The sequence below is a fragment of the Rhincodon typus genome, chromosome 5 (genome assembly GCF_021869965.1).
Source record: "Rhincodon typus isolate 14 chromosome 5, sRhiTyp1.1, whole genome shotgun sequence".
NCBI lineage: Eukaryota > Metazoa > Chordata > Chondrichthyes > Orectolobiformes > Rhincodontidae > Rhincodon > Rhincodon typus.
This window is the reverse complement of record NC_063336.1, coordinates 19,714,784-19,742,481: the sequence shown is the minus strand read 5'-3', so window position 1 is coordinate 19,742,481 and position 27,698 is coordinate 19,714,784. Positions and strand designations below refer to the sequence as shown.

General features: G+C 42.0%; 1 protein-coding gene across 2 annotated transcripts; it reads left to right on the top strand.

The window, feature by feature from the left end:
* On the top strand, nucleotides 1-26,906 carry mfsd4b (major facilitator superfamily domain containing 4B). 2 transcript variants are annotated; one of them, XM_020516466.2, is made up of 4 exons: nucleotides 1-541; nucleotides 7,392-7,560; nucleotides 12,585-12,701; nucleotides 20,438-26,906. In XM_020516466.2, the coding sequence occupies exons 1-4, from the start codon at nucleotides 281-283 to the stop codon at nucleotides 21,670-21,672; spliced, it is 1,782 nt and encodes a 593-aa protein (XP_020372055.2). In that variant the 5' UTR covers nucleotides 1-280; the 3' UTR covers nucleotides 21,673-26,906. The 2 variants fall into 2 exon arrangements, with proteins under 2 accessions (XP_020372055.2, XP_048452543.1); XM_048596586.1 differs by lacking the exon at nucleotides 1-541 and adding an exon at nucleotides 6,016-6,216.
* The last annotated feature ends 792 nt before the right edge of the window (nucleotides 26,907-27,698 follow it).

The following is a 27,698-nucleotide window of genomic DNA, read 5'->3' as shown; positions in this document are numbered from 1 at the left end:
CTTTTCCAAACACTCGGTCCTAATCTCTCCTCTTTCATATCGTTCCCCCCCGCGCACCACACACACACACACACAGAGCCGAGAGTTGCCGGAGGCTGGATTTGAACCCGGGTTCCTGTCGGTGTGAGGCAGCAGCGCTAACCACTGAGCCACCATGCCGGCAGTGATTGGCGAAGCTCCCAGGAGGGGGTGTGATGATTACAGTCTGTGCCGCTCTTTGTGATGATCCGGTTCCTGTGACACTCCCGGCTGGGAGTAGGTGACACCGGGCTCCGCGGTGATGCCGAGCCGGTCCGGAGGCCCCCCCCCGGCCGCGGGGAAGAAGCAGGTTCGGTTTTCCCGGCCTCTGCAGCGCCTGCCGGAGGAGGATGAGGATGAGGATGAGGAGGAGGAGACGCTGTTCGAGAACCGGCGGCGGCGGCTGCGGCTGCGGGAGGAGGTCGGGCCCGGGGTGACCGTGATCCAGGCCCGGGGAAGGGCTTCAGGGCGGGCAGGCCGCTGTGTCGACACCTTCCTGCTGTGCGGGGCCTTCCTGGGGCTGGTGAGTGCGGGCAGGATCGGGGGTGGGGTCCTGAGGTCAAGGGACGGGGGGAGGGGAGGGGAGGGGGTTGGGGGAGGGTTAGGGTACTGAGGTCAAGGGAGGGGGGGTGGCTTCCTGAGGCCAAGGGACTGTGGGGCTGGGGGTGTACCTGAGGTCAGGGGACTGGGGTGGGGGCGCAGGCGTAGTATGGTTCCTGAGGCCAAGGATTTGGAGAGCTGTCCCACAGACTAGTCAAGCAGCAGCAGCCTGACATTGTCTGCTTCCATGGGTGTGACTGTATCCCAGACACTGCATCACAGTCTCTGGGTATGTCTTATCCCACCAGACCCAGCAGAAGTGGAGATCCAGTGATATGGAGTATGGAAGGAGTTACTCCAGGAACTCAATGTTGATTCCAGACCCCATGGGTCAAACTCCTGGAATTCCTTCCGTAACAGAATTGTGGATCAACCTATAGCAGGTGCACTGCAGCGGTTCAACAAGGTAGCTCATTACTATCTTATCAAGGGCAACTAGGGACAGGCAATAGATTTTGGCCCAGCTAGTGACTCCCAAGTCCCACAAGTGAATAAAAATAAAACCTCATGGTCTCATGGAATCAGGGCATGGGCAAGAAAACCTCCTCTGATTACCCATGCTAATGGTACTGATGAACCAGTACTCTTTCATGTTGAACAACACTTTGGAAGAAGCCGAAGGCGGCGTGGGCACAGACTCTAGTCAATGTTGGGGACTTCAATGTTCACCAATAACAGAGGCTGCACAGCATCATGACTGATCGAGCTAATCAGATCATAAAGGACATTGCTACCTAAAACAGACCTAATAGAAATTCCTGTTCGTCCAGAGTTACGGTGGCTAGAGTGCTGGATAGCGCAAAGTTTACTGTACTTACTTTACAACTTCATTGCCATTAGATGCTTTGGAATGTCCTGAAGTCATGAAAGGTGCTATATAAATGAATGTCTAGGCGAAATACAGAGGTGGTATTTTTCTCTGGTGGGATAGTAGGATGTTTGTTGTTAGAGTTGATCAGTATCTGAGTCGGTGCCACTGCTGCATTGTTGATTGTTATGAATATACCTTAGCGTGGTCAGAATATTTTCAATCAAGTGATAAAGCCTGCTATCTGCTGGGAAAGAAAATTGACGATCTAATACTGGTTATCCGAAATCTTTCTTTTGTTGTGTGAACGTTAAGTCATGACCTTGTATATAACTTTTGAAACAGTGATAAGTTTCAGCGGAATCATCCTGTGGGTTCAGAGTGGTTTTATCTTTTTCTCTCCACTAATTTTATTATGAAGAATATCTAATGCAAATATTCCTAAGCAGTTGGTGCTTTTGAGCTGGTGTTAAATGTATGGCCTTCACCAAAGCATGTCAGTTTTACAGCCTTTTAATAAACTGTTGTGACGATGTATTATCTCAAATATTAAGGCGTGAAAATTCTGATGTGCAGATAGATTGGAGTTACCTGTTGGAAACAATGGGAGAATCCCGACACTGCTGACTCAGCTGTCTTGTTGGTTTCTGACCCTGTCTGAAATGTACAGAGCATTAACATTGACTGGTTGTCTATTGATGCAGCTTGAACTTTTTGAAAAGAACACCTTGGATTTTTTACCTTTGCGGTTCCTCAATTCTACACCATCTGACCCTATTTCGTTTCTTCCTATTGATTTAAAAGAACACTTTGAAAAGAACACTTTTCAAAACACCGGCCACAGCAGAACAATGTTCCTTTGCATAGAACAAGCTGCTTAGATCGAGACATCAAATTTACAACATTTTCAGAGAGAGGCCATGTGACCCAGTTTGTGAGTTAAAAAGAATTAGATTTGAACACACCCTCAGACTAGGAACTTTGCTTCTCTTGCTCTTTTCTTTGCAACCCTTGTTATCAATGTGGGTTCCTAAAGGAGAATTCAACATCTGCACCACTGCCTCCAGAAAAGCATTATCAACCGGCCGTAATTGATCCCAGAAGTCACCTCATCAGAGTCCCATCCATCTCGCTAACATTCACCATAAAAGCACAGTGGCTGCAGGATGTACAACTGGGGCAACTCGCCCGGGCTCCTTTGACAATACCTTCTAAATCTGTGACCTTTACTAGTTAGAAGGAAAAGGTCAGAGGCTATAAGGAGCACTGTCACCTGCAAGTTCCTCACCAAGCCCCAGACCATCACGGTGTGGAACAATATCACCTACCCTTCACTTTTGGGGTGTCGTAATTCTGGAACTCCCTTACTAACAGGGCTGTGGGTGTCTCAGTGCTCCAAAGACTGTAGCAGTTCACCATCACCTTCTCTAGGACAATTAGTTATGGTTAGTAATGTTAACATTACATGAATGAATGAAGAAATCCAGGAAGATACCCAAGTGCCAACCCCTTGTGTACAAAGTGGTTTTGGCTACAGACCAACATTTGGACAATCTGTGAATATGTTGTTTATTTGAATTTAACTGTTACATGGCCAAAGTATTTTAAAAGATAATCTGCAGAGTTTTTCTATTTTTTTTTCCCCAGACATGGAGGTTGTATGTCAGTGTTATTTTACAAGACAGATAGTTGTATCTATTTGTATATTTTAGTCTTCGGTGACATATTGTTAATAATCCTTGCATCTGTGCTTAAACCAACTTTGTTGGCATAAACTAGTTCTTTGTCACTTGAGGAACTTGGCTGATCTGTTTCTGATCCTGAGCTTTGCAGAAATAAAAGTGGCAGTATCACCTTCCTTTTCAAATTCAGGCTTTGTCGTAACCAGTGGAGGAGTGGAGCAAGGACAGGAATAGGTTCATTCCTCCTAACTCGGCTATTCCAGATTGCTTCATTATTTGGTGGCTTTAGCAAACATAAATGATGTGTAGCTGTTGGCCTTGATGGTTTTTTGTAGAGAAAAGGTTTGACAATTTCTCACTTGTTGTGTTCACTGAGCCACAGCACTTTTATTTATGATTTCTACTGATCTGCTTGATCGTTGGTATGTTATAAAACATACCAAGTTTTCCATCTCTTGTCTTAGGCCTCAGCCCCTTGGTGCGATCAGGTACTTATCTAGTAGTCAGCAGGTTGCAGCTGTATATTGTGTTCCTGTACAGTATCTGAGTGTGGGTGAGCATCTCTCTCAAGTGGTCCTTCTGCTGGGATCTTGAATGGCTCTGTTTTATCTGGTTCTCAGAGTGACTTATTAGGCAAAAAGCACTAACCTTATTGAAACATACAAGGTTCTCAGGAGATTTGATGGTAGATATGAAGAAGAAGTTTCCCCTTGTGAGAGTTGAGAACAAGATGGCATAATATTAGACAGAGGATTGCACTTCTAAGACAAATGAGGAATTTCTACTCTGAGGGTTGTAAATCTGTGGAATTCTTTACCACAGAGGGCTGTTGATGATGTGTTGTTAAGTATAGTCAAGGCTGTGGTAAACAGGTTTTTAACTAGTAAGGGAAGCAAGGGTTATGGGGAAAAGGTAGGAAAGAGAAGTTGTGGATTATCAGATCAACCTCATTTCATGGCAGGGAGAATTTTGATGGGCTGAATGGCCTACTTCTGATCTTGTGTCTAATGGTCTTATGATCCTGTATAGAGAGGCACAAAGACATGCACATGAGAAGGAGTTTGGTCTAGTTTGCAGTCACTGATGAATTAATCTCTGCTGGGGCATCAGCTGCTGGTTTGAAGTTGACTTCAGTGTGTACATGAGGCTAGTGTTACTGAACTTGATCTCAGCTGTTAGTTTCACTCACTGTTCCATCTTATGATTTCCAGAGTTGCTTTTTATTTAGATTGAAATGCTGACTGAATTCGGCTGATTTTACCAGCAATCCTTATAATTTCTGCATGAACAAATTGTGTATTTATGATGTTGTAGCATTGCTAATGTAGTGCCAACTGTGTGAGGGATGAAGGCTTTCTGGTATGTTCCCTGACACTCTTGTTTCTGTACTGACCAAATAAGAGCTATAGTTGGGGCTGCGCAAGGCAAATAACATCTATACCGCTGCCAAGTCTATGTTGTGTATCAAGTGGTGAATGTGTACATAATGCCAGCAGAGATTAATGTCATGTATTGCTTGCCTTGCCTTTCAAACTTGCTCTCTTTTTCTCTTTAGAGTCACCTTGAATTTTGTACGAAGAAGATATAGGATTTGCATTATTTGTGGGATTGTACTGTAGAGGAATACACAAGGCTGTTAGAAAGCTGTGGGATCACATAGTGGTTGAGGTTTAGAACACAGAGCCCATCAAGTCTGCGCTGGTCAAAAACAATCACCAAAGTATTCTAATCCCATCTTCCAGCACTTGGTACATTGCCTTGAATGCCTGGGTATCACTAGTATATGTCTAAATGCTGCTTAAATGCTGTGACGGTTTTTACTTCTACTATCGCTACAGGTAGTGAGTTCCAGATTCCGACCACTGTCTGAGTGAAAATGTTTTTCCTCCCATCTCCTCTAAACCGCTGACCCCTGGCCAGGATATTGATCATGGAAGGATTCAGCAATGATATTGCCATTGAGAGTCAAGGGGCAAGGGTTAGATTCTCTCTTGCTGGTGATTGTCATTGTCTGGTACTTGTGTGGTGGCAATATTTCAGTATGGAGTAGTGCAGCGATTTTATTTGAACTGCCTTGAGATAGAGGGAACTGTCCTGCAGGACCGTGGTCAGGACACTTCCTTGTAAATCTGGCAGCATCGAGGGTATTATTTTAGTGCTACTCCATTCCCTCTGTAACAGCAGAAAGTCAGCACCTGAAGTGCTTTCACCTGCAAAGCCAAGGACCAGCCGACTTTTGTTTCCTTTTTAGATGGCGTAGATGTGATGGGCTGAAGGACCTCTTTTGTTTCTGTAACTTTCCTACGTTCCAAAACAAATGTAATATATTGTAGCTAAAGGAGGAGAATTTAAGAAGCATGTGCTATATTGACAATCCAGACTCTAATGCTTACAACAGTTCACAATCTGCAGAGTGAACAAGTCTGCCCTACAAGCTTGCTTTCCAGTTTAGGGTCTAATCCGACTAACTCTGATAATCCTCATTGGATAAATTCCAAAATTGTGATTCTGATCTGAATAGAAGCATTTTTCCTGGGGAAGTGGCAGTGGAAATGTTGGTGTTTTGTGTGCTGCAGCATCTGTCACAACAGAGTGTATCGTTTAATGTAACGGGCAGGCTAGCTTTCCTCAGTGAGGGGCAGCGTTAAGGTAGTCTGCACATTCGATTGTGTCACATACAGGCTGCTGACGGTGGGGGTACATAATGATCAGTGTTAATTCCTATCAACTTAGCTCGGTGATAGTACGCTCCGTCCAGAAGATTATGTTCAAGCACCAATTCAGACTTTGAGTCGATATTCTGTGTTGTTACTCTAATGCAGTACTGAGGGAGTGCCATCTTTTCAGTTGAGATATAAATGATTCTATAGCACTATCTAAAGGGGAGGGGCAATGGAGTTTCCACAGTCTGTCACTCCCTAACCAGCAGTGTAGCTGCTGTATCAGAGATAGTAGGAACTGCAGATGCCGAAGGATCTAGGCCCGAAACGTCAGCCTTCCTGCTCCTATGATGCTGTTTGGCCTGCTGTGTTCATCCAGCTCTACACCTTGTTATCTCAGTGTAGCTGCTGTGCTTGTCGAAATAACAACAGTAACTGCACTTCAAAGGTAAATTGCCTGTGAAGCAACTTGGAAAGTGAAAGGTGCTATGTAATTACATAACTTCCTTAATAACCCTTACATAACTTAATAATCCGAATTACTGTAAGTTTGAATCTGCCAAAATTGTTTAGTTGATTAAATCTAACACTTCAAATTGTTTTTGGCCTTACACATGGATTTATTCGAGGTTGATTTGAGTGGACTCAAAAGTCTGCAGATTGCAGTCCATTTACCAGAGGCACCAAGTACCACAATTGGCAAAGGCTAGATTATTGATTCTTAGAAGTGGACCATTTACTCGCTATTCTGTTGCTGACTCTGAGAGAGTTGTTCAATATAGACAAACATCTCACTGTTCTCCCATAGCCCTGCAAGTTAGTTCCCTTAAAAAATATATTCACTCCTCATTTGAAAAGTTCTTATGGACTCTGCTTCCACCGCCCAGTCAGACAGTGTTTTCCACGATGTAGCAACCTTCCGAGTGAAGATAAGTCTCTTCTATTTCCCTTTCTCATTCTTTTGACAATCATCATAAGCTCAAAAACTTTTTGTAGTCCTTTCCCTGTGTTATAAGGAGAACAATCCCAGCTTCTGTTTCTCCCTGTAAATGGTATCATTGTAGTAGACAACCCTTTGTCTCCTCCCCATGACCTTGATATCCTTTGTGAAGTGTCGTGCGGTAAATACCAGCTAATGTTTTACTGATGTCAGTTTTCTATCCGATGCTAAAAGAAATCCCTCCACTTCCTCTTAAATTGTGTTGGAAGAAATGAAAGTTGGACTCCTGTGATGACTTCCTTGATGATACAGCACAACAAAGGATTCATTCCAGGGGTCTGTGCTGACTGTTCCTGTTTGCTGGTAAGGCTGATGTCCCCCTTGGACTCCATTAGCAAGTCTGGGAAAACTGGCTGGCATTCCTGCTTCTGATCAGGATCTAAAAAGAGGAATTTTCTTTTCTGTGCTCCCCAGGAGCTTGGCAAACAGCTCATTGATACTTAGCCTCTTGGCACTAGCAGGCACTGTGGAACTGGAGGAAGATTACAAGCCACGTGTGAAGTAGAAGATAATAGATCCAGAAACAATCTGCTTAATGCTGCTGCTTGAAATCCATTTAAATTGTGTTATCTGTTACTTACACGTTTAGTGACTCTTGTTTTATTTTCTCTTTCTGTTCTCAGGGGATGAGCATTGCTATTTTGGGACCTACGTTTAAGGAGCTAGCAACTAATGTCAACAAAAATTTAAGCGAAATCTCCTACATCTTTGTGGGCCGATCATTGGGCTATGTGGGGGGTTCACTGATTGGTGGGATACTGTTTGACTACACAAATCCCTACTTGTTAATTGGTAAGTCGAATCCGTCCAGCCACAGGCTGAACAGAGAGTGATGTTGTGAAGTAAGCGCAGTTTGAACTCAATAAGAATGTAGTATGTCCTCACTTAAGGTTGTGGTGGTGCTTCTAAAATGGGCTAAAAATGAAACACTGGTTCCCATACAAATCCATGTTAAAAAAAGTCAGTTTCTGCATGGCTTTCCTTATTAGAACATTGCACCCTCTAAATTGAGACATTCATTGATAAGGGAAATAACTTTTCAATTAAAATCAATTAAAAAATGTGAAAGGAAAGTATAACTTTCTTGCAGCACGTGTTGCCATTGAACCTGCTTGCTGACCCTCCCGCTCCCGAATGATCAGATCCTTTCCCTCCTGACCATCAGGCTTGCGGCCTTGACAGAAAGAGAAGGGGGAGCCAACTAAACTAAGCCATGACCCAGCACCCTCCCAGGAGAAGGGGGAGGAAGGCCCCACTGTGGGCAAGGAGCGGTTCTGGTCATTTGAGTGAATCTGCGAAGCTGGCAGTGGTCAGGAGGATAGCTTCCTGCTGATGGCTGTCCGTGAGATACTGTCAGGCAGCGACTTCAATATGGACCTTGGGCTCCACTGTCGGGGGAGAAGCTGCAAGTCAGAGCGATGGGAATGAGGGCAAGCTGCTAGGCCAGAATGCTGGGCATGGGAGAGGCCTGAAATTGGAGTGTTAGAGAGCAGGTGAGGCTGCTCAGAAATTGCTCCAATCATATGGGAAGTGATGTTAAAATTAATCCTCTGATGTGTGATGAGAGAGCAGCTTTAAAGAAAGACTTACTGTATGATTTATAAATGCAGTGTCATAGCGGCAGAGTAACTGGACACGTTAATGCTCTGGGGACAGGCTCGAATCGCCTAGTTATAGGAAGGATATTATCAAACTGGAGAGAGTTCAGAAGAGATTTACCAGGATGTTGCCGGGTATGGCAGGTTTGAGTTAGAAAGAAAGACTAAGTAGGCTGGGACTTTATTCACTGGAGCTTAGGAGGTTGAGAGGTGACCTGATAGATGTTTATAAAATAATGAGAGGTATAGATAGAATTAATGGTAGTTGTCTTTTCCCTAGGATGGGGGATTTCAAGACTACAGGTACGTTTTTAAGGTGAGAGGAGAGAGATTTCAAAAAGACATGAGAGGCGATTTTTTTTTTTTTTACACAGCGTGGTTCGCATGTGGAATGAACTTCCTGAGAAAGTGGTGGATGTGGGTGCAGTTACAACATTTAAAAGACATTCAGATGAATATATGAATAGGAAAGATTTGGAGGGATATGGGCCAGGAGCAGGCCAGGTGGGACTACAGTTTAGTTTGGGATTATGTTTGGCATGGACTGGTTGGACCGAAGGGTCTGTTTTTGTGCTGCATGATTATATGACTTAAATCCCAGGGCAGCTGCTGATGGAATTTAAATGAATAAATCTGCGTTGAAAGCTAGTCTCAGGAATGATGACATTGAGACTACATCGATTGTTCTAAAAACCCACCTCATTTACTTATGTCCTTAGAGAAGGAAACATCTTATTTTAGCTTAGTCTGGCCCGTATGTGACTCCAGACCCACATCAATAAAACCATAAGAATTGGAACAGTCCGTTCGGCCCCATAGGCCTGCTCCACCAATCGGTAGGAGCGTGGCTGATCCAACATTCCTCATGTCTACTTTCCTGCCTTTTTCCTACAACCCTTGATTCCCTGACCGATCAAGAATCTGTCTCAGCCTTAAATATGCACAAGGACTCCACCCCTACAGCACTCTGTGGCAAGGAGTTAAAGACTCTCAGCCCTCCAAGAGAAGAAATTCCTTCTCATCTGAGTCTTAAATTGGTTCCCCTTTATTCTGAGATGATGTGATCTAGTCCTGGACTCTCCCATGAGGAGAAACATCTTCTCAGCATTCATCCTGTCAAGCCCCTTAAGGAATCAATGGAGTTGACTCTGAGCTGGCCAGGAAGCTGTTCAGTTCAAGGATAGTTAGGGAAGGGCAACAAACACTGGCCTTATGCATCAATCACAATAAACTAGTGTCCAAGGTAAGAGGGAAGACAAATGGATTGTTGGCATTTATTTAGGAGGGAATGAGTATAGAAATAGAGAAGTTTTGGTAAAATTATACAAGGCACTAGTCAGATCACAGCAAGAATACTGTAAACAGTTTTGGTCTCCTTGTCTGAGGAGTGACATACTGGTATGGAGGCAGTCCAGAGAAGGTCCATAAATTGATTCTGTGTATGGAGGGATTTTCTTATGAGGAGAGGTTGAAAAGGTTGGGCCTGGCCTTATTAGAATTTAGAAGAATAAGAAGTGACCCCCTTATTGAAACTTAAGGGAATTGACAGGGACAGGGTAGATGTGCAGCTCTTGTTTTCCCTTGTGGGAGAGTCTAGGACCAAAGGGCATCATCTCAAAGTAAGGGGTCACCCTTTTAAGACAAAATTGAGGAGGAATTTCTTCCGATGGTAATCAATCTTGGAATTCTTTACCATAGAGGGCTGTCTAGGCTGGATCATTAAGTATATTCAAGGCTGAGATTGACAGTAAGGGAATCCAAGGGTTAGGGGGAAAAGCAGGAAAGTAAATTTCAGGATTGTCAGATCAGTTATTATAGCAATGTTTAGTCAACTTGAAGCTCCAGCACTCCTGTATTCACTCTGTAAATTTGCAGGTAATTTAAATTAGGGTCAAAGCAGTTTAGCCTTTCACCCTCCATTGACATAGAGTACTTGCAAATGCATGGTAAAGTAGGGTGGAGTCATCACAGCTTCGTCAAGGGGAGGGGAGGTCATTGCCTGACAAATCTGTTAGAATTCTTTGCAGAAGTAGCAAGCAAGTTAGACAAAGGAGAGCCATTGGACCTGATCTGTTTGGATTTCCAGAAGGCTTTTGACAAGGTGCTGCTCGGGAGGCTGCTAAGTAAGAGCCCATGGTGTTAGGGGCAAGATACTGGCATGGAGAGAGGATTGGATGACTGGCGGAAAGCAGAATAGGGATGAAGGGGTCATATTCAGGATGGCAGCTGGTGACTAGTGGAGTTCTGCAGGGGTCAGTGTTAGGACCACAACTATTCACATTATACATTATACGAGCAGGAAAGCTGACATTTTGGGTCTGGACCCTTCTTCAGAAAGGTGATGCTGCTTGGCCTGCTGTGTTCATCCAGCTCTACACCTTGTTATCTCAGACTCTCCAGCATCGGCAGTTCCTACTATCTTGGAATATTGTGATCAGTTTTGGGTCCCACATCTAGGGGAGAATGTGCTGGCAATGGAGGGGTCCACAGGATGTTCGCAAGAATGATCCCGGGGTTGAAGGGCTTGTTATATGAGGAGTGGTTGAGGACTCTGGATTGTACTCTGTGGAGTTTAGAAGGATGAGGGAGGATCTGATTAAAATTTAGAGAATATTGAGAGACCTGGATAGAGTGGGTGTGAAGATTTTTCCACTCGTAGGAAAGACTAGGACTAACCACAGGGTGAAGGGACAACCCTTTATAACTGAGATGAAGAGGAATTTCTTTAGCCCGAGGGTGGTGAATCTGTGGAACTCCTTGCTACAGAGTATTTAGTGTATTTAAGACAGAGGCAGATAGGTTCTTGATTAGTAAGGGTTCGAAGGTTATGGGGAGAAAGGAGGAGGATGAGTTTGACAAACATTATCAGTCATGATTGAATGGTGGAGCAGATTCAGTGGGCTGAATGGCCTAATTCTGCTGCTTTATCTTGTGGTCTTATAATCATCAGCCATTCCTATTACTAGAAACAGTCAATTACAAAGTACCACTCATATTCTTGTTGGGAATTACTTGAACCAATTCAAACTGAAGTTTAATCAGCCTGTTGGGATATGTGATGACACACATCTGGGGCAGATGGAACTTGGAACCAGGGCCTTCCGGTTGAGAAGTAGGAACACTACCACTGTGCCACAAGGTCCTTTTTAGGCAGTTCAACAGATACTTACTCTACACATATGTTTGAAAGAAAAATTGCATGGCCATGGAGAAAGAAGGTAAATGGGATCAGTTGAACAATTCTTTCAAAGTCCTGTCATGTGCACAGTGGGCTGAATGGCCTCCTTGTTTAGTGTCTGATGCTAAATGGCTGACTTCCACCCACGTGAGCTGCTTGCACTTTGATATAATGCGATTGGATGTGACTGCTAATACAAAAGGCAGCTTCCAGGTGAGCTTTCCAATTTCAAAGCTCATTGTTTTAGTGCTAACATGCCCACTATAAATGGCAGGGACTACACATCGGTTTGTGCAGACCAAGAAAACGAGTGTTCCTACCTTAAAGTTACGAAGTCCTGTCTGACTATTCAATGCTGTTCAAGCTCCACACTGAGTACTAGCTGCAGAGTTCCCTGCCTGTTTTTGCACCAGTCACTGTAACTCTTGCCTGCCAATTGCCAACTGCTTCCTGTCCCCAACCCCTACATGGGTTTTTCAAAGAATCTGATATTGATTTCTGATGTTACCCCACACTTGTTTTCTTGATTTTCTTTTTTCGTCTATCAATAACATTTTTGAGAATTTTTGGACTGTATATGACTTATGGCCAAAATCTTTCGAACTTTCCTTGAGTAATTAAGATTGGAGAGCAGATTTAGCCTGACAAAGAAGTTACATTCAGATTAGGTGATGTGGCCAGGATGGGATTTTAACTCTGATTTACATTAAGGCAATTATTTTTGCTAGTTTATATTAGTTATGAGCTGGTTGTACATAATTGAATGCTGTTGTTTCTTGGCCCGCATTCAGACTGCTAAATCCAACTGTTTATGTTAACTCCTACAGCTAAAACTGCAATTTATCCTCAAGTCATTTGCCTAAAATATAATTGTTGAATAAGGCACTGTACATTTGCATCTTTTTTTTCATTATTGTTGGCAAATATAAATTGAGTTTGTTTAACAGTGGAAAGTAGCTCTTCTGACATACCTACATGTGACCCCACATTTGTATCTTCAGAAGTACCATTATTTGTTCTGTTGTTCTAAACTTGTTTAGGAATTTCGATGCTAATGACTTCACTGGGAATGTATACTATTCCGTGGTGTACGAAGGCTATCATATTGACGGGATTGATGTCCCTCATTGGAATTTCAATGGGCTTCCTGGATACAGGTCGGTACATCTTCGAGAGAACAGCTATCCCTTGTTTAGCAACCTCATGTACTCCTGAAAATAATGTGTACTAAGCAAAAATGACTTTCCATAACAAGGAACAAGGTAAGGGTGGATTATGTTGCTGTAAATTTTACACTAAAAAGGTGCTGGCTACTTTCAAATCACTGCCCCAAAAATCAGCTTGTTACTGTTTCTAGCTTCCTATGCTTACTTGCTTACTTGTCTTTCTACTTGACTCCAACTCACTGTTTCCTACCTCCTGATCGCTGTTTCATGCTAAGATAATATTACAAAGAACTGCAGAGGCTGGAGAGTTGAAACAGACATCTGTTTATCCTTCCTTTTGCCCCCTTGCACTCACTGGTGGCCTCTTCCTCACCCCACACACTCCCCAGCTCCTACCCCTCCAGACCCTCGCCCCACATAATCCCCCCCATCTCCTACCCTCACTGCTGACCCTTCAACCCTCCCCCAGATGCCACTCTCCTGTCATTCGTCTCTTCTGAGCCCTTGTTGACAGCTAGGTCTCGGGGGGCGGGGTCAGTGGGTGAAAGCAGCAAACTGGTGGGATTGAGGAGTTTAGGAGAAGGCTGGAAACAGGAGGGAAAATAATGAGTGGGAGGCAGCAACGGGATCAGGAGAGGTCCAGTCAGTGGCAGTGAGTAACGGATTGGGAGAGAGGCTTAGAAAGAGGTGGTATGTTTAAAAAGACAGTTAGAATATGGTTCTTGTGCATTGCAGTAACTACTAAAATGAAAGTGAAGGTCCTGTATTTGTAAACCATGCTAAAATGAAGACTTGCTATCAGATTGTGTTTTAAACAGAGGATACCTATGATTCCATTTAAACATGAACTTTTTGTTCTGTACACATGAAGGAGATGATGTTAGTGTTGCAGAGCTTCACTTTAGACTTTAGTTCCAACGTGATTGGAGCAGTGTCCAAGGTGTAATCTCAATCAGGTGACTCCTGTGTTAATCACAGAATCCCAAAATGTTTGACCCGTGCACTCAAAATGTTTCCCTCAGACCCTTGATTCTTGAAGATGGTGACCTATTGGTGCACAACATACCAGTGACCACACAATTGTTAGTCATAAGTTGTTAGCAGGAGGAGTGTGTACATTTCTGGACACCACTTTATTGGAAAAATACAAATGCTTTGGAGAGAGATGCAGAAGCGATTTACTGAGATGGCTCCAAGAATGAGAAACTTTACCTCTGAGGAGAGATTGAAGAAGTTGGGAATGTTCTCCTTGGAGAAAGAAGGCTGAAAGGAGATCGGACTGAGGTTTTCAAAATCGCAAGTGGCTGGACAGAGTAGATAAGGAGAACCGAAAGAACTGCGGATGCTGGGAATCAGAAACAAAAACAGAAACTGCCTGAAAAACTGAGCAGGTCTGGCAGCGTCTGTGAAGAGAAATCAGAGGTAACATTTTGGGTCTGGTCACTGGACTGGAAACATTAACTCTGATTTCTCTTCACAGATGCTGCCAGACCTGCTCAGCTTTTCCAGCAATTTCTGTTTTTCTTGTAGATAAAGAGAAATTGTTCCCGTTTGCAAAAGGAACAAGAATTAGAGGTCATCGATTTTAAAATGGTATATAAATGAAGCCAGGGTGATGTGAGAAAAAAACTTTTCCACACTGAGTTATTTGGATATGGAATGCACTGCCTGGAAATGTGGTGGAGGCAGGTTCAATTGAGACATTGAGAGGGTATTGGATGGTTAATTTAGATAGAAAAAATGGCGTGCAGGGAAGTGGAGAAAAGGCAGGAGATCGGCATTACATAATAGACTTGGTGCAGTCACAATGGGCCGAATGGTTTCTTTCTGCACATTATAACTCTCTGATTCTGTGAACTGAGAGTATTAGACTGGTGTTAACTGTCGGTGCAAAACTGTCAAAGTCTACTCCCTAATAATCAGGTGGTTACTTGTAGCAGCCAGCACTGATCTTTTACTGGATGCACTAACCCTGTTCTTCCTCTGTTTACTGTCTACCTCAGCCTGAGGATGTTGAGATCCATTAAGCTTCTGTGCCATTCCACCCCACTACCCCCATTCCTTGTCCACCCTGCCTCTTGGCTCTCTCTGGTTAAACACTCACTGTCCAAAGTCTGCTGAGATATTTGGTGAATTGTTTCCAAAATTATTGCATTACTTAGAGTAGAAATCTTTGTCTTAACTTGATTTTAAGTTAACCCTTCGCAACTTTTGCATTGCATTTAATTTTGCAACTTACTGGTCTCCTTGTTCATAGAATGCATCCACGATAATTTCCTTGAACAATATGTAATGAAACCTACAAGGGAGCAAACTATCCTAGATCTAGTCCTGTGTAATGAGACAGGAATAATTAATGATCTCACAGTTAGGGATCATCTCGGAAGGAGCGATGACAGTATGGTCGAATTTAAAATACAGATGGAGCGTGAGAAGTTTAAATCCAGTACCAATGTCCTGTGCTTAAACAAAGGAGACTATGAAGGAATGAGGGAGGAGTTAGCTAAGGTAGAATGGGAGCAAAAACTTTATGGTGGGTCAATTGAGGAACAGTGGAGAACTTTCAAAACAATTTTTCACAGTGCTCAGCAGAAGTATACTCCAGTGATAAGGAAGAGCTGTAAGAAAAGAGACAGCCAGCCATGGATGTCTAAGGAAATAAAGGAAAGTATCAGGTTGAAAAAAAACACATACAAAAAAGCAAAGAGTAGTGGGAAACTAGCAGACTGGGAAATCATTAAAGGCCAACAGAAAGCCACAAAAAAAGTTATAAAGAAAAGTAAGATAGATTATGAGAGTAAACTAGCTCAGAAAATAAAAACAGGCAGCAAAAGTTTCTATAAATATGTAAATCGTAAAAGAGTGGCGAAGGTAAACATTGGTCCTTTAGAGGATGAGAAGGCCAATTTAATAACTGGGAATGAGGAAATAGCCGAGGCATTAGACAGTTATTTCGTGTTGGTCTTCACAGTGGAAGACACAAATAACATGCCGAAAACTGATGGCAAGAAAGTTATAGCAGGTGAGGACCTAGAAACTATCATTATCACTAAGGAGGCAGTGCTGGGCAAGCTAATGGGGCCAAAGGTAGATAAGTCTCCTGGCCCTGATGAAATGCATCCCAGGGTACTAAAAGAGGTGATGGGGGAAATAGCAAATGCACTAGTAATTATTTACCAAAATTCACTGGACTCTGGGGTGGTTCCCGCAGATTGGAAAACAGCCAATGTGACGCCACTGTTTAAAAAAGGAAGTAGACAAAAAGCAGGTAACTATAGGCCAGTTAGCTTAACTTCGGTAGTGGGGAAAATGCTTGAATCTATCATTAAGGAAGAAATAGCAAGACATCTGGATATAAATTGTCCCATTGGGAACACCCAGGATGGGTTCACGAAGAGTAGGTCATGTTTAACTAATTTGGTGGAATTCTTTGAGGACATTACTTGCATGGTGGACAATGGGGAACCTGTGGATGTGGTGTATGTGGATTTCCAGAAGGCATTTGACAAGGTGCCACACCAAAGGCTGCTACATAAAATGAAGTTGCACGCTATTTTAGGTAATGTAGTGGCATGGATAGAGGATTGGTTGACCAGTAGAAAACAAAGCGTAGGGGTAAATGGGTGTTTTTCTGGTTGGAGGTCAGTGGTTTGCGGTGTGCCTCAGGGATCAGTGTTGGGACCGCAATTGTTTACAATTTACATAAATGATTTGGAGTTGGGGACTCACTAAGATGAGTGGTAGAGCAAAGTGTGCAGAAGACACTGAAAGTCTGCAGAGGGATATAGATAGTCTAAGTGAGTGGGCAAAGGTCTGGCAGATGGAGCACAATGTTGATAAGTGTGAGGTCATCCATTTTGGTAGGAATAACAGCAAAATGGACTATGTTTTAAACGGTAAAAAAATTGCAGCACGCTGCTGTGCAGAGGGACTTGGGCGTCCTTGTGCATGAATCGCTAAAAGTAGGATTGCAGGTGCAGCAGGTAATTAAAAAGGCAAATGGAATTTTGTCTGCCATTGCTAGAGGGATGGAGTTTAAAAACAGGGAGGCTATGCTGCAGCTGTATAGGGTCCTGGTAAGGCCACACCTGGAGTACTGTGTGCAGTTTTGGTTTCCTTACTTGAGAAGGGGTATACTAGCACTGGAGGGGATGCAGAGGAGATTCACTCGGTTGATTCCAGAATTGAGAGGGTTGGATTATGAGGAGAGACTGAGTAGGCTGGGATTGTACTCATTGGAATTCAGAAGAATGAGGGGAGATCTTATAGAAACATATAAGATTATGAAGGGAATAGATCAGGTGGAGGCAGGGAGGTTGTTTCTGCTAGCAGGTGAAACTAGGACTAGGGGGCATAGCCTCAAAATAAAGGGAAGCAGATGTAGGACTGAGGTCAGGAGGAACTTCTTCACCCAAAGGGTTGTGAATCTGTGGAATTCCCTGCCCAGTGGAGCGGTTGAAGCTACCTCGCTGAATGTTTTTAAGGCAAGGCTAGATAAATTTTTGAACCGTAAAGGAATTAACGGGTTATGGTGAGTGGGCGGATAGGTGGAGCTGAGTCTCAAAAAGATCAGCCATGATCTTACTAAATGGCGGGGCAGGCTCGAGGGGCCAGATGGCCTACTCCTGCTCCTAGTTCTTATGTTCTTGCCTCCTAAAATTTCAGGAAAATATCTGCTTCGGGCCTTAACATTTATTCCCCAGTCTCAGTTTGTTCAATTTTATTTCCTAAATGTTGTTGGCTGTCTTTGAGTTTCTATTCTTCCTGGAAAGGCCAATGTTCTCTCCATTTCAATATAATGTATGTTTTGGGAGTAGAATAGTCAGCAGTCTGCTGAGTAAGGTCAGTAAAGCACTGTAAACATTTCCAGAACATACTGTATGAGTACAGTGTTCAGCAACATAGAACAGGAATAGTAAGAAACAAAGGGCTAGTTTTTTTTAATATATTCTCTTATGGCTGGCCCGCATTTATTGCCTGTCCTTAGCTGCCCTTGAGAGGGTGGTGGTGAGCTATTTTCTTGAACCACTGCAGTCCATGTAGCACCTTTCATCTCCGAGGGATGTCACAAAGTACTTCATGACAAAGTTGTTGTTGTTAAGTGGGCAAATCCAGCAGCCAACAAACAACAGAGCTAAATTAACAGGAAATCAGTTTCAGTGATGTTGATTGAGTGATTAAATTGTTGTCCTGGACAGCATGGTCAACTTGCCCACTCTTCTTCAGATAGTACAGTGAAATCAATACTTCCCTCAGTGTAGTCAGAAGTCACATGACACCAGGTTATAGTCCTACAGGTTTATTTGAAATCACAGGCTTTTCAGAATGCTGCTCCTTTGTCAGGTGAAGTGATGTGTGACTTCTTTTGTCCACCCCAGTCCAACACCAGCATCTCCCCAATATGGCTATCCTCAGTTTAGAACTGAAGTATCAACCTAGATTATATATCAAAGACTTTGTGGTGAGGATTACATGTACAGTGTTCTGACTCAGAAGCAAGAATGCTACCATAGTACCACTGCAAGGTCACTTGTGTTCATTCAGTAGTGCTTTCATTTCTGCGGCACAAAGTTCTGGATTCAGTTCCCACTCCAGGGCCTGCGGGAAACAAGACTGACACTCCCATGCAGTTTTGCGCCATTTTTGGGTGCTATCTCTGTCTTCCTCAGATGGACATAAGATCCCAAGAAATTGTTTTGAAACCGAGCAGGAGAATTATCTGTGGTGTTCTGAATGATATTTATCTCCCAGTCACCATCTCAAAAACAGGTTACCTGCACATTATTATATTGTTGTTTGTAGGAGTTTGCTGTGTCTATATACTGGCGGTTACATTTCCTACATTACAGTACTGGCTACACTTCAAAACATAAGAAATAGGAGCAGTAGTAGGCCATTCAGCCCTTTCAAGGCTATTTCTCCATTTAGTGAGATCATCTGATCTTTTACTTCAACCATTTTCCTGTATTGTCCGTTAAATGCTTCATTGTCTGTAAAGTACCTTGAGATGTTCGGTGGCACTACATAAATGCACATATTTCAGTTTTTTTAAAGAAAATCTTCAGTCTGTGATGAGTTATTTCACTGGGGGCAGCACAGTCTGCCTGGGCTCCTTGGATTAGGAAACTTTTCTGTTCTAATTTTTTTAAATATTGAGAAGGTGATGGGTGAGAACCACAGCAGATTGGCTGTTTGACATTTGCTACTTTGGCCGAAGGTGGTCAATACGTGTGGAGCTATTGACTTCACTCCCCCTTTTTCCTCTGCCTCTATCAAAATGTTTTTCACCAGGAAAGTCATTTACTGCAAACTCCAATGCACAGGCCCACTCTGTAATTATGTTTAGACATTTAAGATTGTATTTTTTGTTTCCCAATTGTTTTGATTCCAGCACAGCTGTTTGTGACATTGAACCGAACAGTTAAACCTACCTGGTTCACCAAAGTCCTGAACAAGTCTGGACTACATGTGACTCTCACCTGCCCTCTTGGGCAAAAAATGCTGGCCTAGCCAGCGACGCTGACATCTTGTGAATGAACTAAAAAAAAACTTGATTGAGCAAAGAACTCACTCATTGCACCTTTCAGTTTTTTCTTAAAGAAATCTCAAATAAATACTTTTGATTTGAAGCTCTCTCAGACAATTTCAAAAATTGTATAGGTTTCAGGACTGGAATTACATCTATATTAATATGTACAGCTTTGGTGTTAATTTTACTGGTAAATAAGTGCAGGCTGTAGGGCTAATGAATGATGCAAGGTGACTACACAAAATATCCATCCTATCCAGGGAGGCAAGTTAAAGCTGCCAGAATCCTTTAACCACCCTCTGATTTATAATGTAACTGAAAATACCTTTACAACCACCACTGTATCTTTTCCACTGACAATCTGGCTACTGTGAGAGTAACTTTTGCTACATCTGAGCTTGATACAATCACTAGTCTCTTTGACAGTTACTTTCCTTTAATCTGTTTCTGCTTAGGTTTTAGATTTCCTTAATCAACGGAAAGTCTTTCTTTTCTGAAACTGGTGCTCCTTTATGTTACAACTCTGACTTGACACATTTTAAAGATACTGTTTATGTACAGTATCTCACTGTACTGAAGATCAAGTTCCGATCCCGTTGTTAGCTAGCTTAAAGACTGTCTGCTGCCCCAGTGCTGAAACTTCTGAAGGTCCCCCCAACATGAATGTTTCGTCTTTCATGATCACTAAATCAATGAGGATTGTGTGTAAGCCTAAAGTGCCAATGTTTCAGTTTTCCAGCATGACTTATTGCTAAAATTAACAATGCCATGTTGGCAGCTGCTTCCACCTCTTATTACATGAGAACACCATGAACTGTAAGCTCCCCTTCAACTTAAATGGCATCCTGACTTGGAACTTCACGGTCACTGATTCACGATCCTGGAACTCCGTCCCTAACAGCGTTGTAGGGGACATGCAGCACAGGAGACACTGTAGTTTCGACAAGGCAGCTCACCTCCACCTTCTAAAAGGCACTTGGAAATGACCAGTAACCATGAGTCAGTGATGCTATTGTAACTATCGTTTTGAAATACTACCCTCCCTTACTCTTTACAGACGCTATCAAACCTGCTGTGTATGTCCAGCATTTACACCTGTTGCTTTTTTACATTATGGTTTGTGTAAGTAATTTTCCAAATAGGTGAGAGCTCACCATGGATAGAGATGAAAATAACTTGTTTTGCTGTTTGTTTGCAGGTGGAAATTTGCTCATTTTGCTTGTGTGGGGCACGAAAGTCAGACCCTATATGCAGGCGCTGCACTTCAGTTTTGCATTAGGTGCATTTGTGGCTCCTATCCTAGCAAAACCACTATTGGGCACCTTACAAAAGATCACTGACAATAGTGGGAATGGCATCTTGAGCAATACCAAGAATAGCTCTCAGAGTAACTTGGTGCATTTTATGGACGTACTGAAAACAACTGTTTCAGCCTTCACTCCTTTTACCTGGACATATATTGTTATTGGAAGCTTTGTGCTTTTAATTTCTGTATTGTTCTTCATTATTTATTTAAGGAGCAGTCCAAATCGAAGCAGGGCTGCTGTTTCCTCCCAGGACCCTCCATTTGCAAGATACCACAATGTTATTTTGTTCCTCCTGTTCTTCTTCTTCTTCTGGTATGTGGGAGCTGAGGTGGCATATGGATCGTACATCTTTACGTACGCAAAAGACTTTGTTCACTTTAATGACAACCAGGCCGCCGGCTTAAACTCATTGTTCTGGGGGACATTTGCCACAGGTCGGGGACTCGCAATATTTTTAGCCACGTGCCTTTACCCTGGAACGATGATCCTGCTGAGTCTAATAGGCTGCACCATCTCATCCATAATTCTGACACTCCATAACACGAATCTAATTTCTCTGTGGGTGGGCACTGCTCTTTATGGAGCCTCGATGGCCGCCACCTTTCCCAGCGGTGTATCCTGGATCAGGCAATACACAAACACTACTGGGAAGTCAGCAGCTTTGTTTGTTTTCGGAGCGGCATTGGGTGAAATGGTGGTTCCAGCTTTGGTTGGGTTCCTTCAAGGCCTTGACACCATCAAGCAATATCCTGTATTGATGCTGACTGCTCTGGGGACCTCCGCAATGACAGCCATCTTGTTCCCTGTGATGTACAAACTAGCTTCATCTCCAAGCAGTATCCAACCAGAGAATGATGACCAGAAAGCTCTGTTAGGGTCAGGGCTTGATGAAGATGAAAACAATGATGACCCTCCGGAAGACTGGAACGATGCAGATTTTGAAGTGATTGAAATGAGTGATGTAAAGAATGACGCAGAACGGATTCCAACTAGAGCTGCTTCAGTGAAGAGCATGGACCTTGTTTCTCCAGAACACAGCTCTTTCCCTTCACTTTCTACCCAGAGGTATCTAGGTGGCTCTCCGAAAAAGAAACTATTTAACTTGGAGAGAGAAAAGAATGACTGAATACTACAAACCAAGCAGATATGTTTACAAATCTGTCAGCAGAAGACCAGTTAAAGGACAAATTAAAGATGACCCTATACTTGAATTACATTTAAACACTTGCTCCTTGTCTGTCTGTTTTTGAAACAAAATCTTTGAAAATGTGAATATACATCAGCAGGCTGCTTGTAATTATATGATTATCATTAGGATATATTAGAGTAAATTATATGTTGATTTTGATGTCTGAGAAGGGTTTTAAAAATTTGCATGACAATTTGTATCTCTTGTAGAGGGACTGTTAATTCTTGTAAATCCTGCAGCTGAAATCTGGTTTACAGATTTAAGTCAATCTGGGGAACTAGTTCTGATTGTGCTCCATCTTGTTTCTCTATTTAATTATTTGTCACGTTTTAACCATAAGCTCCACTGGTATACAAAACTTCATGATCACTGGATTGCAGAACTGTTCCTAGTAACAGTGTTGTGTGCCCTCACTACTGCAGCATGGAGCCCTTAAAATCTCCAGTTGCATTATTGTACATTTTAGAGGTAAGAATAGTTGAATGTAAAGTGTGTAATTTTGTGCAATTTTATTCACTCGTGGAAACAACTAACCTATTTGAAAAACAAAAACAAAACAGTGCAAAGAAAAAGAGCAGTAAGAAAGGACATGATTGAATGGACATTTTCTGTACTGCATAAATTCCAAGATTCTTTGACAGTTATCACTTTCACCAATTTTTGGAACAAATAACGTGCCAGCTTATGTCAGTTTGAAACACAAGTCATAGAGCTGTACAGCACGGAAACAGACCCTTTGGTCCAACTTGTCCAGACCGACCATCTAGAACAGTGCTCCGAGATGAAGCCACTTCGTACAGTCTAGACCAGCATTTGGCCCATATCCCTCTAAACCCTTCCTATTCATGTACCCACGCAGATGCCTTTTAAATGTTGTAATCGTACCAGGCTCCACCACTTCGTCTGGCAGTTTATTCCATACATGCACCACCCTCTGAAAAAGTTGCCCCTCAGCTCCCTTTTAAATCTTTCCCCTCTCACCTTAAACCTATGCCCTAGTTGTGGACTCCCCTACCCCAGGAAAAAGACCTTGCCAATTTACCCTATCCATGGCCCTCATTATTTTATAAACCTCTTCAAGGTCGCCCCTCAGTCTCCAACACTGCAGGGAAAATAGCCTCAGCCAGGCAACTTTTTCACACAAAAGGTGGTGCATATATGGAAGTGGAGGAGGCTGGCACAGTTACAACATTTAAAAGGCATCTGCATGGGTACATGAATAGGAAGGTTTTGCCAAATGCCAGTAAATAGGATTGACTAGATTAATTTAGGATATCTGGTCAGCATGGATGAGTTGGACCGAAGGTCTGTTTCTGTGCTGTACAGCTTGATGATTCTATAGTGGGTTGTGTTTCACAATTTTTTTTATGATCATGAAGTGTGTTAAACTTTCAGAAAATTGAGGGTCAGATTCATAATTTTGCATCCTCCAGCAGATAACTGTGGAGGGAACTATGACTGGCTAAATTGTCAGATTTATTAACTTGTTCACACTGAAGATAGAAGTATTCTGCAGTGCATTTTTCTGATATCTCTTCTCCCCATCCATGATAAAGTGCCCATTGTGTCCAGGGATGTGCAGGCTAGGTAGACCTAGCCATGGGAAATGCAGAGTTACAGGGATAGGGCAGGGCAGTGAGTGTGGCTGAGATACTCTCGGAGGGTCATTGTGGACTCTACGCTCTAGGGAATTCTATTCTATGATCTATTCAGCCTCTCCCTGTAGCTCAAACCCTCCTACCATGGCAACAGCCTTGGTAAATCTTCTTTGAACCCTTTCAAATTTAATGACATCTCTCCTATATCAGGGAGACCAGAATTGAATGCAGTATTCCAAAAGTAGCCTAACCAATGTCCTGTACTTCAACAACATGATCACCCAACTCCTGTGCTCAATGCACTGACCAATAAAGGCAAGCATACCAAACATTGCCTTCATTATCCTGTCTACCTCCAACTCTACTTTCAAGGAACTATGCATCTGCAGCCCAAGGTCTGATTGTTCATCAACATACCCCAGGACCTTACCATTAAGTGTACAAGTCCTGCCCTGATTTGCCTTTCCAAAATGTAGGTAGTGATAAATCTATGAATTTTGCCAATTATTGAAAGCCTAATACAATATGTGTTATACATGAACAGTCAAAGGCTTTAATGTTGCAGAGAAAACATGAGTTGCTTCTGGAAGCAAAAGCAGTCTGATTCATGTTTAAAATAGATTGTTTTTGCTTGTGGGGTTTGTCTCTACACGAAAACTGTGCTTGTGGGAAAAATGGAACCGGTTGGCATGTTATCAATTCTCAGCAGTTTTGTTCAGGCAATATGAAATGTAGTAATGGATTTCCCTCTAAGCAGCTCAATTGCCTGACGAAAAATACATTAGTAATGCAGTAGAGAGTGGATTAAATTTCAAAAGTCAGTTGTCATTATGACAAATGAATTAATCACTACTTTTTCTGTTCAATGATATCACAATTTCCAGATACATTGGAAAAATTGAAAAGTTCTTTTATTGCAGTGTTTGGAAAGTTGTTATTCAGTACATATTGTGAACTGACCATGAGTTTGCGACACTAGATTGTTCACAATATTGTGAACAGTCACAGAGAGAACTGGATTTTTCAAATTACATGTTGGTGGAATTCAGTAACTGGTATATAAAACATGAACCCGATTTAATGATAATTATGTACTTTATAAAAGAAACTGAATCCTATGTTTATGTCTCCTTGTCATATGAATAATGCTATTTTATACGTTAAAATGAGTGCAAAATGTGATTTCCTTATGCACAGCCTATTGTTTTTGAATTTCTTTACAATCAATATTAATATTGGCTAACATGGTGAATTCTAATTACTGCCTTTTTAAGACAAGTGTTTTCCAATTTCTGAAGACAGGCTTTCAGTGGAGTAGTAATCATAGCACTTGACTAGTAATCCAGATCCCTAAAGAATACTCTGGGACGTGAATTCAAATTTCATCATGGCAGATCGTGAAATGTGAATTCAAGAAAAAGCAAGTCTGGCATTAAAAGCCATTCTAATAGCAAACACTAAACCACTCTATTGTGATAAACTCCGTTCTGATTCACTAATGTATTTTTGGGAAGGAAAGCTACCTGTCCTACATGTGACTCTAGACCCACAGCACTGTGGTTGAGCCTAAATTGCCCTCAGGGTAATCAGAATGGGCAAGAAATGCAGGCCTTTACAGCAACACCCACACTTCGTGAATCCGTTTATAAAAATACGCTTCCCAAACATGGCAAGGAACTGTCTGGACTGTTAAAGATACAGTTACGCATAGGCCCTGCATTAACCAAGATGCTAGGAAGGATTTTTTTCCACCCCACAGTTTCAGAAATGGCCTGAATAAAGGACTCCAGCTGAGAGACTTGCAGCTTCTTGGTGTGCGGTGACAGGGTTGTAGATTGTAAACAGTGGGTATTTTACTCACTGCCCCACTGTATGTAATTGACTTAATGAAGGTTGCCAAATTTGCTGCTGACATAAAGACAAGTAGGAAAGTATGTTCTGAAGAGTACACAAGATATTTATAGCTTAAGTGAGTGGGCAAAAGAAATGTGGCAAGGAGTGTAGAATGTGGGAAAACTTGAAATTGCCCATTTTGTAGGAAGAATAAAGCAGCATATTACCTCAAGGGTGAGAGATGGCAGAGGGATCTTGGTGTCCTTGTACACGATTTGCAAAAGATATACATGCAGGTACAGCAAGTAATTATGAAAGCTAATAGAATATATCATTTATTGCAAAGGGAACTGAATACAAAAGGAGATTATTCTACAGTTATACAGGGCACTGGTGCGCTAGGATCTGGAGTACACAGTACTGGTCATCTTACTTAAGGAAATGTGTTGGAGATATGTTCAAGAATATTTACTGGATTAGATGGTTTGTTTTAAGAAAAGGTTGGACTGGCTAGGCTGTATCTGCTGGAGTTTGGAGGAGTAAGAGGCAACTTGATTGAAACATGTAAATTTTGAAAGATTTTGACAGAAAGTTTGAACTTTCCTCTTATCTAGAATGAGATCATTTTAAAAATAAGGAGTCATCTAAGAACTAGGAGTTAGCAGTTCAGCTCCTTGAGCCTGCTCTGCCATTCAATATGATCATGGCTGCTCTCATCTCATCCTCAACTCCATTTTCCTGCCAGCCCTCCATAACCCTTCAACACTTTTGTAATTAAAAATCTCCTCAAACTTACTCAATGTCCAGCATCCACTGCATTCAGGGCTAGTGAATTCCATTAATCCATAACCCTTTGAGGTAATTTCTTATGTTTTTAATCTTTTATCCCTGATCTTAAAATGATGACCTCTTGTTCTAGAATTACACCACAAAGAAAATCCCCTCTGTGTCTATTTTGACAATCCCCCTTCAGCATCTTAATTAGACTTTTCATTCTACTAAACTGTAGAGAATAAACAGTTTAATTTGTCCTCATAAGACAAACCCTCATCTCTGGAATTAGTGAGCCACCTCTGAACTTGCTCCAAAGCAACTCCATCCCATATGGGGACCAAAACTGCTAAAACATTGTACAGTTGCAGCAACATTTACTTACCTTAATTCCTTTAGTAATAAATGCCAAAATTCCATTTACCTTCCTTATTACCAGCGTTTAAAACATGCATTAAAATGATTAGGTAAAAGTTTTCCTCCAAAGGGTTGAGCCTTTGTTTTCTTGACCCTTTGACAGAAAACTCCAGCTTCCTTGGATATTTTTAAGGCAGTAGTAAATGCGTTCTTGTAAGGGGTGAAAGATTAATAGGGATAGCTGAAAATGGATATTTGAGGTTACAATTCAGAGTAGCCGTACTGTTATTCAATGGTAGAGCAGTGTGGTGGGTGTGAGTGATCTGTTTATGCCACAAATAGCTAATATTACACTGGTGCCTTAGGATAACATTAGGTTCTTTTGTGAAAGAAAAATAATTTTAGTAGTATTGAATTAAGCTCTGTAGAAGCTGGAGAACTCTTAAGCTTTTTATGTTTTCTACTGTTATCGGTCTGAGGCACATTTTATGCCAAGTTTTTATAAGTCCTGAACACTGGAGAGTTCCAGCTTTGGGCTCTAACTTCAATGGTTAAACTGGATCTCTTGATTATATTGAAAAGCAAATATATAAAAATAGCTGCTTACAACTATATCAGTTTGATGTTAATTATTTCTTTATGGCAATTATTTCTTAAATGCTGACAAGTTGCACTCCAATCATTATCTGATTTGCTGTCATCTGGTTTATCAATAATAGATATTCTAAAGAAAACAATTAAAATGTGCATTGAGGGTTGGTTATTTCAACATTGGTGAGCACTGGTATGGAATTGAATACTGTAGTTCTCAACTAAAGCTTGTATTACCTCCATTCTCCCCCACCCCAACTTATTCACTACACCATCATTCCACGAAAAGCAAAAGTTGTACTATAGTCTTCATGATAATTCTGAATCTGACATAGTTAAATGGTGATTGATATTGGTCTGTTGGCTGTATGATGGCATTGAAAACAGAATTATGTTTCAATAGGTGCTGTTTTGTGGCATATTGTAAATTAATATTGGGATGCTTGTTGCTGGTTGATGTTAGAGTACTGGTTCGATCTCTTTCTTCATCTAGATCTTGTTGCAAGATGTACACACATACCCTGCTTTTTGATGGATAGATGCACCTGGCTGGCCGTTTGTACGATCTGTAGAAATCCTTCAGCAGCACATTCTAAACATGTAATCTCTACCACACAGAAGGACATGGGAATACCATGACTCTCACTCCCATTCTAAGACACACACCATCCTATAGCTATTGATGTGGACTAGAGCAGTTCAGAACAGCAGCAGCAGCTCACCATAACCACATCAAAGGCAAAATGCTAGCCCAGATTCCATACTTGAATAAATAATTTACAATTACAATCACCTACATAACTTCAAATATTA

Coding starts and splice junctions, on each gene's coding strand:
- mfsd4b (XM_020516466.2), top strand. CDS start 281: ATGCCGAGCCGGTCCGGAGGCCCCCCCCCGGCCGCGGGGAAGAAGCAG. Junction 7,561..12,584: donor AAATCCCTACTTGTTAATTG/GTAAGTCGAATC, acceptor AAACTTGTTTAG/GAATTTCGATGCTAATGACT. Junction 12,702..20,437: donor AATGGGCTTCCTGGATACAG/GTCGGTACATCT, acceptor GTTTGTTTGCAG/GTGGAAATTTGCTCATTTTG.